Source organism: Mercenaria mercenaria, chromosome 5 (assembly GCF_021730395.1).
Source record: "Mercenaria mercenaria strain notata chromosome 5, MADL_Memer_1, whole genome shotgun sequence".
Classification (NCBI taxonomy): domain Eukaryota; kingdom Metazoa; phylum Mollusca; class Bivalvia; order Venerida; family Veneridae; genus Mercenaria; species Mercenaria mercenaria.
This window is the reverse complement of record NC_069365.1, coordinates 40,949,892-40,965,787: the sequence shown is the minus strand read 5'-3', so window position 1 is coordinate 40,965,787 and position 15,896 is coordinate 40,949,892. Positions and strand designations below refer to the sequence as shown.

The 15,896-nt window shown below is 37.6% G+C and overlaps 1 protein-coding gene across 1 annotated transcript; it reads left to right on the top strand.

Moving 5' to 3' along the window:
* Nucleotides 1–503: 503 nt before the first annotated feature.
* LOC123556986 (serine/arginine repetitive matrix protein 2-like) lies at nucleotides 504–15,677 on the top strand. The gene is made up of 6 exons (XM_045348141.2): nucleotides 504–663; nucleotides 5,009–11,557; nucleotides 12,781–12,920; nucleotides 13,538–13,725; nucleotides 14,767–14,873; nucleotides 15,413–15,677. Exons 1-6 carry the CDS (start codon nucleotides 624–626, stop codon nucleotides 15,649–15,651), a joined length of 7,263 nt encoding a protein of 2,420 aa, XP_045204076.2. The 5' UTR covers nucleotides 504–623; the 3' UTR covers nucleotides 15,652–15,677.
* The last annotated feature ends 219 nt before the right edge of the window (nucleotides 15,678–15,896 follow it).

Here is a 15,896-nt window from a genome sequence, read left to right as displayed (position 1 = left end):
ATTTTAACCGTGTCCACTGAACGATAAACTTGCCTGATTTCCTAAAATCATAAAGTTGTCAGGGATCGATGCCCGGGTGTTTCGTACTGACTGCTTTAAACGGTTCTTTTCCACAGTATTACCGTAATGACATTGGCTTCCCCTTAACTGGCAGCTTCAATTGATACATTTTTTTTCTACATCATATCAAGCAGGGGCAGAAAGATAGACACCGCCGGCGGAATCAGGTACAAGTTCCTAGACACTTCCCACTAAACCAGGGTATTTCAAAAAGAAAGCATTACTTACTATAAGTTATGGGCTGTACCAGTCAGACGTTGAACGCCTTGTGGGCAAGATGCCTCGGAAAAAAATATTAGAATCTATTCATCGCAGAACTCTTAAAAAAGAACAACTCTAAATATTGCATTTCGTCGCATTCTGCACTAATTCACCGACGTCGAGTAAACCCCGACGTCCAGTCTAAATGAGCGACGTCACACAGTCTGATGACGTCGTCAACAGTTGTTACCAAGACGACATTTTGTTAGACCAAGGGCAACACATTCAACACACGAACTAATTTGTTATTTCAAAATGAATTAAACCAAAAATACGAAAAGTGCATTGATTACAATGGAGTGATGCCATTTTCACAGGAGGCAAATCACCACCATGGGCTAGGTAAGCATTTTGTAAAACATCCATTAACTGCAGTTTTTGACGCCTTGGAGTGCATGGTAGTGTTATTTGATTGATTATTTCTTGTGATCAAAACTTTCTTCTAGCATCCACTAAGACACCATTCATAGAAAAAGAGACCCTTGTCATGTCTGGTAAATGCGTTAATAAATATTTTTATAATATGTTAATAAAATATCTTTATTTTATATGACCATTAATGTGTTTTTAGGGAAACGTCAGTGACCTATTATCAAATATATATTTAGTACACTTAAAACCAGAAATTAATAATAATAGCTAGCTAAAGCATTAAGTTTGATTGTTCAGGTGTTAAGAAACGACTAGGATAGTTTTTAATTTTGCTTAAATTTTAATTCTTTAGATCAAATGTGTTGTCAATGATGTATTGTTTTCTTAGGCCTACTGCTAATCTGTTACGTTTTTATCCCCATACTAAAACTATAATTTACAAAACTTCATTCTTATTTTTTTTATGATATATTTTTCCTTATTTAAAATACTATAACAACTTTTAGTTTTCCAGTAAAAACTATTTTCAGTTTTCTAAATGATACTTAATCAAAATTGCACTAGGTTAACAAATTACTTCATCGAAATCTTTGATAGATTTATAGGCTCTTTCATACAGCTTAGAATCCAGACAATGATTTTTTAAATAAAATACTTTTATTCAGTACTCCTTAAAGCTTTATGAATCTGCATATCCTTACAACAACACCAATAGTACAGAACTTGGCATGGACTTCGAAGTATCTATGTTTATATACTAATGTACACTGTTCTTTAATCAAAGGCATATGTTATGTACAGTTTGTTGAATATGTTGTTGTTGTTGTTGTTGTTGATATTTTTTAATATTACCATGCTGTTAGCCTTTTATATATCATGTTTGTTTGTTTATTTGCTTAAGATTCTTAAAATGAACTTCACAAGAAAGTAGAATTACGCTGGAAATCAGAAATATGTTGACAATAACACATTTATAAAAAAATTCTCAACATTTTTTTTTATTGTTAATGAAAAAAAACAACAACAGTAGACTTCAAAAAAGTAGAGTCGGACTATTTTACTACTTCGGCAAATAAATAATTTTCTGTTATTAATGTTCATATATTGACTTGAAGGCACGATTTACTAGGCATGAACACCAAAGAATTGAAAGTATTCTTAAGTAAACATTTTTCTTTTTGTTTTGACTTTTCTTTCAACACCAAATATTTAGAAAAAAAAACAAAACTTTTTGTCAACCATGATAGTCGTATAGTAAATGGTTAGAAAACTTAGAAAATAAGTTCTCACACGCGTTTCGTTGTGAAATAAAAAAAGTTATCGAATATTACTTCTGATTAGACATTAATGCCAGGCCCGAATCCAGAAATATTTGACTGGGGTGGGGGGAGTGGGATGGGGGCATGCACCAGTCTAGGACGAAGACGTCACCGCCGGTGAACATAGCGCTTATTTGATGGGGCCTCTGCCCATTTTAGGGGGATTAGAGGGGTCTCCCCACTGGATTTTTTTAAAAAATACAGGTATGAAATGGTGGCTTCTGGTGTATTTACTGGTGGGAGTACTTCCCTCATTTGAGGAGGGAGGTGGAGGGGGGGGGGGGGGGGTTTCATCCTAGAAATGTTTGAAATACAGGCATTTTAGGTCTAAATATTTAGGTAATTGAGTGGGTGGGGGTGGGGGGGAGGGTAATTATGCAATACAGGTATGAAATGGTTGGCTTCTGGTGCGTTTCTTGGTCTAAATTTTGGAAAATATTATTTTGCCAAAATAGAGGTGCATCTTGATTGAGTATAGGTACTTCCACTAATCTGGGAGGGGAGGGGGGCACGGGCCCGGCGGCCCTGAATCGGGGCTGACTGCACGTTGATACGCATACGAATACAAAATCAGAAGACAAGGATTCGTCAATGTACAAATGTTCCAGCTAAATCAATAAAATTGCTTTATTTGAAGCTGCTCTCACACAGTTTAGGTGAAATCTTTCAACATGTTCATTTCCGCCAAGTTTGTGGAATGTATATACGACACTGAAAAATGATAAAGTGGCTGAAAACAAAAGTTAGATATTGGTGAAAATGCAAGAAGAATGTAAATTTTCTGCATTATAAATCTCCCGCCACGAGTGGTTGGGGTTATAGGAATGGTCTCCGCCCGTTCGCCCTTCCGTCCGTCCGTCCATTCGTAACAATTGTGTCCGCTACATAACTTAAACCCCTAGACGGATTTTCGTGAAACTTGGGCCAAATGATCAACTTATCAAGACAATGTGCAGAACTGATGAGTCAGCCATGTCGGCTCAATGTCAAGGTCACAACTCAAGGTCAAAGGGTTGAGCCATCCATTTTTGTCCGCTCTGTATCTCCTAAACCCCTTGAAGGATTTTCATGAAACTTGGGTCAAATGCTCACCTCATCAAGACGATGTGCAGAACTCATGAGTATTTCTAAGAATATCTGGCAAAAAAACTCACGTCAATAAGTTCGTGCCACTAGTCACTTTCAGAGTACTCACTTTTGTGTCCAAACTATGAGTGGTGGGGCATACAGATTTGGTCTTGTCCGTGCGTCCGTCCGAAAAAAGTTTATGACGCGCATAGCTCAAAAAAGTATTTGACATAAATTGATGAAACCTTGCATGAGTCTTTATCATGATATAAACTTGCGCACCTTCTATTTCTCGTCTGGCTCCGCCCCCTGTTTCCAGAGTTATGGCCCCTGAAATGGTAAAATAATGCACAGTTCACCTTGTGACCCGCCAAGCTCAAAAAGTATTTCATATAAATTGATGAAAACTTGCAAGAATCTTTATCATGATCATGATATTAACTTGTGCACCTCCTATTTTTCTTCTGGCGCCACCCCCTATATCCAAAGTTAAGGCCCCTTAGATAGTATAAAATGCCCATTTCCACCTGATGACATGCCTAACTCAAAAAGTATTTGATGTAAATTCATGAAACCTTGCACGAGTTTTATCATGATGTGACCTTGCACTCTTTGCATTCTTCTTGAGATTTTAGCGCTAATTACAGAATTACGACCCTTGAAATAGCAAAAATAGTGGATTTTTTGTTTGTGATGCTCATAGCTCAAAAATATATGGCCTAGAATAATAAATCCTTTATATAAAATGTTTGTTGAGGCTATACCCCCTTAAGACTGCAAACATTTCAATTATTGGCCCTTATTTGTGACAGATGTACCAATGGGGTCACACCCTGTGTCCTACAGACGCATTTAAGTTAAGTAGTCTTTTTCTGAAGACGTCATGTTTAGCTCATTTTATTGTATCTTAAATGTATTAAATTATTTGTTAGACACTGCTTCTGTTTAATTGTTTCGTTAGCAATAGAACTCTATGACCGTTCTGTATGTTATTAAAAGTCATCGAGTTCTTGGGTACGTACGCACTAAATGATTCTTCAGTATTGTGTTGTACCTTTTCTTTTACAGGAAGATACTATACGCGATACGTTTATACGAACCATGTGTTTCTGAAAGGCTAAATATCACTTCAAACATTTAGAATGTTGAAATATTTGAGCTTGTGAACATTAATAAAGTAATAAAGGGTTTAATTTAATTGATTCAAATTGAATTTAATAACTGCTTGGTCCACCTTTTCTGTAACAAGGTTTTCCCTTATTTCTCTTTAACCCTTACCCTCCTAAATTTCTATAATGAATTTGTCCATCTTTCAATTTGAACAGTACCATTAACTGTTAAAAGGGGTGCTTACCAAAAGATACTGACTGAATGGCGAACAGAGCAGATCATGATCAGACTGCACAGATGTGCAGGCTGGTCATGATCTACAATGGTCGCAAAGGCAGAATCAATCGTGTCCAGCATGATAAGGGTTAGATATAAGACAATACTATTGACACTATATATGTCATTCTAAAGTTGTGCGAGAGTAGTAATAAGAACTTTTTTAATTTTCAAAGTATCTTGATCTCATTTAAATTTTTTGTCAAAAGACTAAATGGATGTGGCATTTTCCATTGTAAATTTTGACTTTATTTATTATATCTTTGTTAGCATAGAAGCAACATTTCTATGCAAACATTTCGTAAAAATGTTTTGACATTGTGATTTCGCCTAATGTTTATAATGGCAAAATATATTTTTGGCCATAAAATAAAAATAATTAAAGGTATTATCTTACATTAAGAAGATCCCATCACAAGTACAGTTATCCGAGTATTGCAAGTTCACGAAAAAAAAAACCTGTTCGACGTAGGTGGGCCAAACAGTAGAGTGTGTTATTGTTTTTTCCCTTTAACAAGTTATCCAAAATTGTTGTTTTCCAGACAATGCGCTGGTAGAAGGGAGGCTTATGGAAGAAACCATAGATGCAGTAGAGAGGAATTTGGACAAACTAAAATATTCTTTACAAAATAGATACTCAAAATTAGTCTCCTCCCAAATAGATCGTCTAATAGACAGCACAAGGGACCCTAATAGAAATGTATCTGTTAATATCTCAAGTAGAGAAATAAGACGAATAGGTAATACCGAAATCGATATTCCTGCCATAGGCAGCGAAAAGGTAGATATCTCCGACCAAGCTGACTTAGAAAGTGAAAGAAAGGTTATAAAAACACCTGAAATTACTAGAATCAAAATACGACAATATAGAAAAATCGAACACAATGAATGGGCAAAGTCAGCAAGAGACCAAGACGCCGATGAAATCAATAAGATAGGATATCAAAATATGTCTAATGGGGAGAAGGTGATACATCGATTAAGTGGTGAAAATGATAAGTTTTCCAATTCAAGTAATAGTGTAAATGCATCAAAAGCTGTCGTACCACTCTCTGATGAAATCCGTACAGGTGTAGACAAGAATCTTGAATCGTCCGAAAACATGAACGGGCGACCCGAGTTCACTGCACATCCCGCTGGAATTCCTCTACTCACTATTAAGCGTACCTCAGACCGTACTTTGACTACAAACGATACAACCGATACTAGGAGTCCAATATTGACAAAAAGGTATGCACGAAGTCCTTCATCTGCTATTACTATTACTGTACGTCCTGTTTTAGAAAATGATAGTCCCCGAAGTCAAAACAGTGCTTCAGCTTCATCGTCGTCTGAAAATGGCACATCGAGTCCGTTACACATTAGAAACGGTGCTAAAAGATCACCATCAACCCAAAGTGATGGAGGACGTCCAGTCAACAGATATGACGCCAGAAGTCCAGCATTGGGCCGAAGTAGTAGAGCAAGTCAATCACCCAGTACGTATGAAACTAGAGGCCTGGCATTTGACCGAAGAAGTGGATCAAGTCCAGTTTCCAATAGATACGATGCTAGAAGCCCGCCACTGGGCCTAAGTAGTGGGGTAAGTTCACCACCCAAAAGATATAATACTAGAAGCCCATTATCGATTAGAACTGGTGCTCAAAGTCCGCCGTTTAGTGGAACAAATAGAAGCTCATCATCGACCCAAAATGTTGAAGTAAGAAGCCCACCATTGGCAAGAATTCTTTCAGAAAATCCAACTTCATCAAGTCTTGGAAGAATCAGTGTAGAAAGAGCAGCAGTAACAAAAAGTGATACGAAAAGTCCAACATCGGAAAGAAAACATGCAGAAAGTCCTATTGTAACTAGCAATCGTGCCAAAGCTCCTTTATCTGAAAGACGTGTTCTAGAAAGTACTACACGAAATTTTATTGTTGAAAGAATAAGTACAGAGAATTCTAAAATGTTAAGCGATCAAGCAGTCAGTACTACATCGACAAAAAGAGGTGTTGAAAGTCCTACATTGGTAAAAACAGATACAAAAAGTCATTATTTGGTAAGAAATCAAGCAGTCAGCCCTACACTTGCCAGACGAGCTACAGAAAGTCCTAAAGTGGCGAGAAATCGTGCAATCAGTCCTACACCAGCAAGACTAGGTGCAGAAAGTCCTAATTTGGAAAGACGAAACGCAAAAAGTCCTGATTTGGCAAGAAATCAAGCAGTCAGCCCTACACTTGCCAGACGAGCTACAGAAAGTCCTGAATTGGCGAAAAATCGTGCAACCAGTCCTAAATCAACAAGAATAGGTGCAGAAAGTCCTAATTTGGGAAAACGAAATGCAAAAAGTCCTGATTTGGCAAAAAATCAAGCAGTCAGTCCTACGTCGACAGGAAGGGCCACAGAAAGTTATGAAGTAGCTAGAAATCGTACAGTCACTTCTAAAGCGGCAAGAATAGATGCTGAAAGTCCTAATTTGGCAAGAAGTCAGGCAGTCAGTCAAACAACGGCAGGAAGAGGTGTGAAAAGTCCTGAAGCTGAAAAACAGCGAAGAATCAGTCCTACATCGTCAAGAAGAAGCGGAACAGAAAGTCCTATACTGGAAAAAAGTCGTTTAAACAATCACACAGCCTTAAGAAGAGGTTCAGGAAGTCCTGAATTAGCAAGAAATCGATCAATAAGTCCTACGTTGACAAGCAGAGGTGTAAATAGCCAAGATCTGGCAAGATATCGTGCAATCACTCCTACATCAGCAAGAAGAAGTGAGTTGGCAGGAAACAATGCAATGAGTCCTACATTGGCAGTAAGAAGTATGGAAAGATCTAATTTTGAGAGAAAAAGTTCAGATAGTCCTATGCTGTTAAGAAGAGACACAGAAAGTCCCATATTGTCAAGAAGTCGTTCAAAGAGTCCTACATCGAAAAGAAGAGGTACAGAAAGTCCTGAGTTAGACAGAAAGTATGCAGTCAGTCCTACATTGGCAAGCAGATATGAAGAAAATTATATTTTCGCAGAAAGAGGTACAGATAGTCCCATTTTGGCGAGAAGTGGAAGTGAAAGTCCTACATTATCAAGCAGAGATACAGGAAGTCCTAAATTGCAGAGAAAAATTGCAGAAAATTCAGAATTGGCAAGATATCGTGCGAACAGTCCTGCAACTGCAAAAAGGGGTGCAGAAAGTCCAAGATCGACAAGAACCTATGTAGAAAGTACGGCATTCGCAAAAAGTGATGCAGCAAGTATAACACCGACAAGGAATGTTATAAAAAGTTATTCAATGGCAAGAAGTGATATAGATAACCTTACATTGGAAAGACGAGGTCCGGAAAGTTCAACAGCCAGAGGAAATTGTGTAGATAGTCCTACATTGGCAAGAGGTGGTGCAGAAAGTCCTGCATTGGCAAAAGGTGCTGTAGAAAGTCCTAAATTGGCAACAAATGCTATAGAAAGCCTTACTTCGGCAACAGGAGGTATAGAAAGTCCTGTTTCAGCAAGAATTGATGAGACAAAGTCCAGATTTACAAGCGGAGGTGCAAAACGGCATTTATCTGAAAGAAAACGTGCAGAAAATTCTACATTGTCAGGAAGCAAGGCAGAAAGTATCATGCTGGCAAGAAGTGGTGTAGAACATCTTAAGATGGGACGAAACAGCGTTGAAAATCCAACATCAACAAGAAATATCCCTAAAAGTCCTTTACTGCCTAGGGAAGATATTGCAATAGACAGATCAGGCGTACATGATGGTAGAAGTCCGATGTCATTTAGAAACAACTTTAAAGACGAAGAACTGACTTATGACTATTCTTCAAATGGAATATCACCTAAAAGAAATACCAAATCTCCAGTATGGAAGGAATACTTGGGGCATGGTCAGATAGATGGAGTTAATAATTTTCCCTCAAATGGAATACCACCTAAAAGAAACAGCAGATCTCCAGTATGGAAGGAACATTTGGGACATGGTCATATAAATGGAGCTGGTAATTTCTCTTCAAATGGAATATCACCTAAAAGAAGCAGCAGATCTCCAGTATGGAAGGAATATTTGGGACAAAGTTATACAGATGCAGCTGATGATTTTGCTTTAAGACCAACTTCGGTTAAAAGTCCTGTAGAAAGAAGACTGCAAAAGATGGTAGACAGATTGGAAGTCTATAACAGAAGTGTTTCACCGAAGATGGAAAAGATCAAAGAGTCATTATCCCCTAGAAAACCATTACGTGAGAAATATGCTACACCAGCAATAGAATACTATGTAGAGGACCCCACTGAAACAGCCGATTCTTTTAAATCAGTTAGAAGTATAAAACAAAAGACGCCACCAGCCTTGAATGACAAACATGGGACAAACACAAGAGAGCAAATGATACAGAGCAGGTTTACGTCAGTACCTAAACAGCATAGCAATACAAATCCTACCACAGACATAGTCATGATGGAGACAGACAGATTTAAAGAACCGTATAATGATAACATAACTAACAAACTGGCTTTAGCCGTTAAGGAATATCCAACTGTGTCTCATCATACTCAAACTAGAGTAAAATATAATCGCAAAGAAAAAGATTATCAGCCTATCGATGTAAACACTGATTTCAGCCAATCATATCAAGAGCCACGAAAACCTGAACCTCAAACAGAATTTCAGTCTCTTGTTTCCCCAGTTTCTGATGACCAACCTTCTGAAACTCGCGATACTGTTAAAAGACCAGTATTTAGTAGCCCAACACAATCGCCAGAAGAATCTTCCGCAGAAAATGCGAGAGCAGTCTGTCTATTTTGTAAATCTGCCGATGGAAGTGGAAACAAAATATCATCTTATCTGCAGAATAAATCCAGAAAAGACATAGGCCTATATCGAATACATGCTGAAGAAAGCGAATCCAAAACATCAGGTCATCTGCAAAATAATTCAAGAAAGGACCTTAGTAAATATCAAATACCTGCTAAAGAAATCGAATTTGAAACGTCAGCATTGGTAAAAACTGATACAAAAAGTTCTGATTTGGCAAGAAATCAAACAGTCAGTCCTACACTTGCCAGACGAGCTACAGAAAATCATGAATTGGCGGGAAATCGTGCAATCAGTCTTAAATCAACAAGAATAGGTGCAGAAAGTCCTAATTTGGAAAAACGAAATGCAAAACGTCCTGATTTGGCAAGAAATCAAGCAGTCAGTCCTACGTCGACAGGAAGGGACACAGAAAGTTCTGAAGTGGCTAGAAATCGTACAGTCACTTCTAAAGCGACAAGAATAAGTGCGGAAATTCCTAATTTGGCAAGAAATCAGACAGTCAGTCGAACAATGGCAGTAAGAGGTCCTAAAGTTGAAAGACAGCGAGGAATCTGTCCTACATCGTCAAGAAGAAGCGGAACAGAAAGTCCTATACTGGAAAAAAGTCATTTAAGCGATCACACAGCCATAAGAAGAGGTTCAGAAAGTCCTGTTTCACCGAAGATGGAAAAGTTCAAAGAGTCACTATCCCCTAGAAAACCGTTACGTGGGAAATATGCTACACCAGCAATAGAATGCTACGTAGAGAACCCCCCTGTTAGTATAACACAAAAGACGCCAACAGCCTTTAATGACAAAATTGAGACAAACACAAGAAAGGACCTTGGCAAATATCGAATACCTGCTAAAGAAATCGAATTTAAAACGTCAGCTGATCCCGTTCAGAAGCAGGGTTTTCCTGAAGAGCGCAGAAATTTCACACAATATGCACTTTCTGATAATAGTGTTCCCTCTAGAAGCCCGACACTGTCGAGTGGAAGTTCCACATTCTTGTTCGATTCGTCAGGTGATATGAACCAGCAACCGCTAGCTCATTCTACACCGAATGACAAAACTGAGCGTTTTTCTCCAGTCGGTCTAAACGAAATCGCCAAGAGTGAAGAATATTGTGCAAGTTGTCGCAAAAAAGAAACCAAACAACTTGATTTGTTTCAACATGGTAAAAGGTATCGGTCTAGATCAAATCGAAACAAGGAAAGTTACTGTCTTGATAAAGTACAGAACAGTGACACCGACAAAAGAATGTGGGTATCAAGGAATCCCCATAGGATAGACACTGCCGGTCCCAGTTCTTCTGAAGATACACGGGAAGAATTCGCCCTAAGCCTCTATACAAATGGATCAGATAAAGGAAAGGAGCGGTCCATGAAAGATAAAGATCACCAACAAGACGTAATTGGTTTTAAATCGAAAGAAGAAAACCAATCAAGATTTGAAGAACTTGTTAATCATCAGATGCATCAGTTAACACATCCTGGTGGCTCTGAAAGTAATACATTCACAAAAAACACAATTAAACAACATGAAATAAGAGAAATTAAGAATTACGATGATGACAACCGGGCAAATCGCACTGAAGAAGAACTTCTAATTTTCAAAGTGATCAGGCAGAGAATCTTTCCAGTTGATAATAAATGTTGTCAGGCAGACATCACACAAGAGAAACAAATGCTGACACAGACTGAAAAGGAGAATTCGCCTTTAGTAATTGGAAATGAAGCAAAAAGTCAGGCAGAAAAACATATCACACATCAAACTCAACGTGCTGACGGCCACCAAAAGGATACGGTCACGCGAGAAACAAAAGAAATTAGAGAATACGAGAACAGCAGTCAGGTTAACCTGAACTCAGAGGGACAAGAAATGTTTAAAACAATCACAAAGAAAATCCACAAGGTAGATGTAGACATTAAAAAAGATAACGACGAAGACACCATCCATGCAGAAAAACCTAAACAGAGTGCTGAAACCCAGCACAATTATGTCTTTAAACGAAAAGAAATAAAACACCGCGAAGAAGACAATACAGCCGATTTCAATAGTTCAGAAATTCAGACAAGATCCAGCACAGGTATTCAAACAGAGATTTTTAGGGAGCACATAGGGATCAATAGAAATGAGCAGTCAAGCCAGATAGAAGTACACTTAGAAAGTTCAATAGAGCACAAACGGAACACAGACGAGCGTTCATTTCACATTGACACCGACAAAATAAAAACTGAAACTGTTCAAAACAACGAAGCAGACGAGAAAGAAGATAACACGAATAGTGCAGTACAAACTTTAGAAGACGAGTTTCAAAGGGAAATATGGATAGGTGAGTGCTTTAGTTTTTCATACATCAAAGTACTGTTTCATCTCAATGAAACAGCTATACTATTGTTATTTACACGATCGGCCTTGTGACAGAGACTATAAATAATTTCTTCTTATCTGGCATATCCATATATAATCATTATACGCATAATTTTAAAAGACCCATGTCAACTTAAAAACGTAAAAGGAATGTTTTGTATTTATGAAAAATCTTACACAGAATTTAATTTTACTGCTTAATTGTATTCTTCAAAAGAAATCCCTGTAATAAGAGTGGACCCAGGTAAATTTTAAATACATGTGTTGAGGAGGTATTTACGACTTGTAAATTACATAATTAACTGTATTTATTTTATGTTTTTCGGTGGTTTATCGAAATATAACGGTGAATTATATCCTGATAAACTCACTGGCCACTCAGTGAAAATTATCAAATCTGATACCCGGATTAACGTCAAAAAGTTTACCGAGCGTACTGAAAGCCGGAAACAATATGACGATGACGTCGTTAAAATGACGTCATCTTTGCGATGCTTCCTGATAAAATTTCCCGCAAATTTCGACATTTTATTGAAACAAACACAACAACAGTAGAGTTTTAGACATAAAATAAACAGAAAAATTGTTGGTATGGATGTAATATCACGGTAATTTCACTCGTGAACACCAAAAGTTGTTATTTTCACTCGTGGCTGCGCCACTCGTGAAAATATCACTTTTGGTGCCCACTCGGTGAAATTATAACGTGATATTACACCGAAACCAACAATTATCCTCTATGTTATGTGACCCTTAATGACAATCGTCGGCATTTCCCGTCAGATTTCGTATTCTCCGCGTTCTGGTCGAAGGATGCCGGAATATACGAGAAAACATTATTGCACAAAATTAACGATTGTCATAACGTACGGGTCTGATGTTGCTCATTGCAGAGCTGGAGCGGTCTTCTGCGCATGTCCGGAAGTGATTATCTATTGGAGCGCACGGTAAAATACGCAAATAATGTGCATGTCTGCACGCATTTAGTGTATAATATGTATACTATGCTGACTAAAGGTTAGGGTTAAGATTACCATGGTTACAAAATATATACATTTAAGATACTTATCATTCAAATCGCTTGAATTCGGTATAAATCTGTATTTTACATTGGCGCTCCAGGTCTGCAATGAATCACAGTCAAAGTTATATAAATTGTTTCGGCTACCTTCTGATACATTTCAGCTTTATCTGCCAATATTCATCGGCTGTATGAAGACATCGAGAGAACTATTTCCACTAACGCGTTACCAAAAGATGACATCCCTCCAGAAACGATCATCAACGAGGCGAAATATATGTTTCTTAACAGAATAGAAACACTGGTTAGTAAAAGTGCGTTATAACTTAGATAATTTTATAAACAGATTAATGGGTTTATGTTTTCTGTTTATTTCTATTCAAATTTATTTAAATAGCAAGCACAGAAAGTCAAATGATCACAGAAGAACAAACTCAGTTTCTTTCATGGTTGCATATTTACATTATATTTTCTACATATTCATGAATTCATAATCATACTTTAATAATATAAAGTTTGGTAACTTGTGAACATATTTCATTCGAAATGATATCTGACGCTTTTATACAGTACTAAAAGAAATATTTGACTTTCGGCTATATTGAATTGTAGGGGGTGCACAGTTTGCCTTGTAGAAGCTCAGTGACTATATCCGAGTTAGCGTCCATGCCTGAAATCATGCGCATGTAGGTGCTTAGGGTGCTCCTCTTCCAGTTGTATTGAAAATCCACAATCCGACTGTATATGTCCGTGCGTTCTTGCATAGGTCTGCCATTTTTTCTTTGTGGTTGAACGTCTGTTTTGGCTAAGAATGCTGCCTATGGGAATTCATACGAAACAAAAATTCAGAAGATATGTTTTATTCTATTTATTCCATCCCTTTTCTCAAAAGTTGTCATTAGGCCAATCCATTTTTTTCAGTTGTCCTTATGCAGCAATTTGGACAGGAATGAGTTTAGGGACCACATAGAGGAACTCATCGGTCGTCTGCATGGCGCCTTCTTTGAACAAGGAGCACGGTCACGTGATAGCGATTATATGGACGAAATGAGAACAGTACTGGATGGGCTAACAATTCTGAAAGAAAATTTCGCCTTCTGCAGGGAAAGGTATCTTTTGAGATTGTATTTATGCAAATAGTTTGCTTAATAAGTCATTGGTTAACATTACGATATTTATATATGCTGGTCCTTTGAAATTTGTTCTCTTTAAAGATCTAATTGTCGGCAGCTTATGCCTCTCACCGTGTTCTGCTATGCCACTGACGCGCATTATACAGAATGCAGTGTTACGCATTTATTATATTTACTATCTCAGAAATAGGAATTCTTCATTTTATTCATTCTTATGGAAGTGGGTGGAGTAGATAATGTCACACCCTCAAAATTATAAGTCATATGGCGACTTTCATGTGTCACTCGGGTATTATTTCAAGCACGAGGTGGCATTTAGAAAATGCCACAAACGTTCCGTTAGCCAGCTGGACGACTTCCTACATTAAAGATGATGATGATTATTATTATTATTATTATTATTATTATACCAGATTTATATAGCGCCCTTTTCATAATAAACACCACGTTCAAAGGCGCTCTACATATAGAAAACGCAGCCACACAGGGCGCGAAATTCATCCTCTACTAGTACAGACACAGCGATCTGACCAGAGGGACAGAGTGAGATAAAGCCCCCAGAACAGACTGAGAGAACAGAGAGAGATACAGGCCTGTCCGGCGAACTTAGCCTAGCTCTTTGCTCTTTGCGAATAGACAGTCTGGTTCTTTAACGTGCCCGGTGTATAGCACCGATACACACGAAGCCATCTTTCCTGGGAAGAACCAGTACATGCCTCTAAGTCAGGTGGGAGACACTCAAGAGCATCTCAGAAATTTCCAGTTCCTGGACCGGGATTCGAACCCCGGACCTCTGGATTGGCAGTCAAGCGTGTTATCAATAGACCACCGGCCCACCTATGATCTTTGCAGGGACCCTAAGCAGGGTTTCAAACAGCCAGTGACCTTAACCACTCGGAAGCACTGAATTCCTTGGAAAAGTTTCATGGAGGTACGTTGCTGGTCAAAAAACGTGGATGTGTAAATATCTAAGAAAAACAAATATTCAATAAATAGTCAATTTTCTTTATTTTACAGATTGTTTGATGAGAAAACTAGCGACCTTGGTTCGTCTGGTTTCATGGCAACCGTAAACAAACATTTTAAAAGATTGCTGGAATATTTCAGTGGAAAGGAAGGACAAGGTACGTTTAAGCAACATTCTACAGGTCAAAACGCTCAATTAGCTTCGATTGTTAGAGAAAACAAAACGAAAATGTAAATATAAAGACTAAATTTGGCTATGTAATTGACCAACTGGATATACAATACATCGGACTGTTTAATTTGTGTGGAGGCCGAAGACTTGCTAAAAAAGAAAATAACAAAAAAAAAAAATTAAAAAAAACCCCTAAAAAACACAGGACTGTTAAAACCTTAATTTCTTCTCATAAAAATGTATACAAAATTGCAAACGAGTACATACAAAAGCTCATTAAAAGCACATAACGTATTTCAACTTTGTAATAATGCGTTAAATAGTACCCAAGAACTATATGGTGAATAAATATGCTACACATAGCGTTTTCATTTTCATATTAAAGTTTTCGCTATATTAACAAATTCCGTAATATGGCAGTTTATGCTACGACCTTTATTGGTTAAGATTTTAGTGTTATTTTATGTTTACCAAATATGTGTGAACAAGTCCGTTTGAAGAACTAACGTTTGAACTTTTTTTCAGATGATGGTAGAAGAATATTTCCTAGGAGGGGACGGAGAATAACCGTGTTTGACCGTTTAAACGCATTTGTAGAGCGCCACCTATATGTAATTATGCTGGTTTTAGGAATCATACTTGGAATATCTATTGTTTTCTGCGGTCCATCTGCGACAAGGACCATGTCAGACTTTGCTTTCTCTCGTTTTATGTATGTTTTGTGCAATGTAACGCTTACACAACCTAACCCACCAATTGTTTGAACGAATATTAAAAAAGAAAGATCTCACATGCGTGTTTTTCTTGTTCTTAAGTATACTCCAACAGAACAGATGCTTGTGCGACAAAGGTTGTTTTGGATTAGACGTTTCTTTACAGAAAATGCAACGCGGACTATATTTTTCATGCAACATTTCTATTTACAGAAATTTTGATAATACATTAACACTGGCACTGACTGAAATATGAAAACAAACAAAAGTATGTAGTCACTTTAATTTAACTCGTT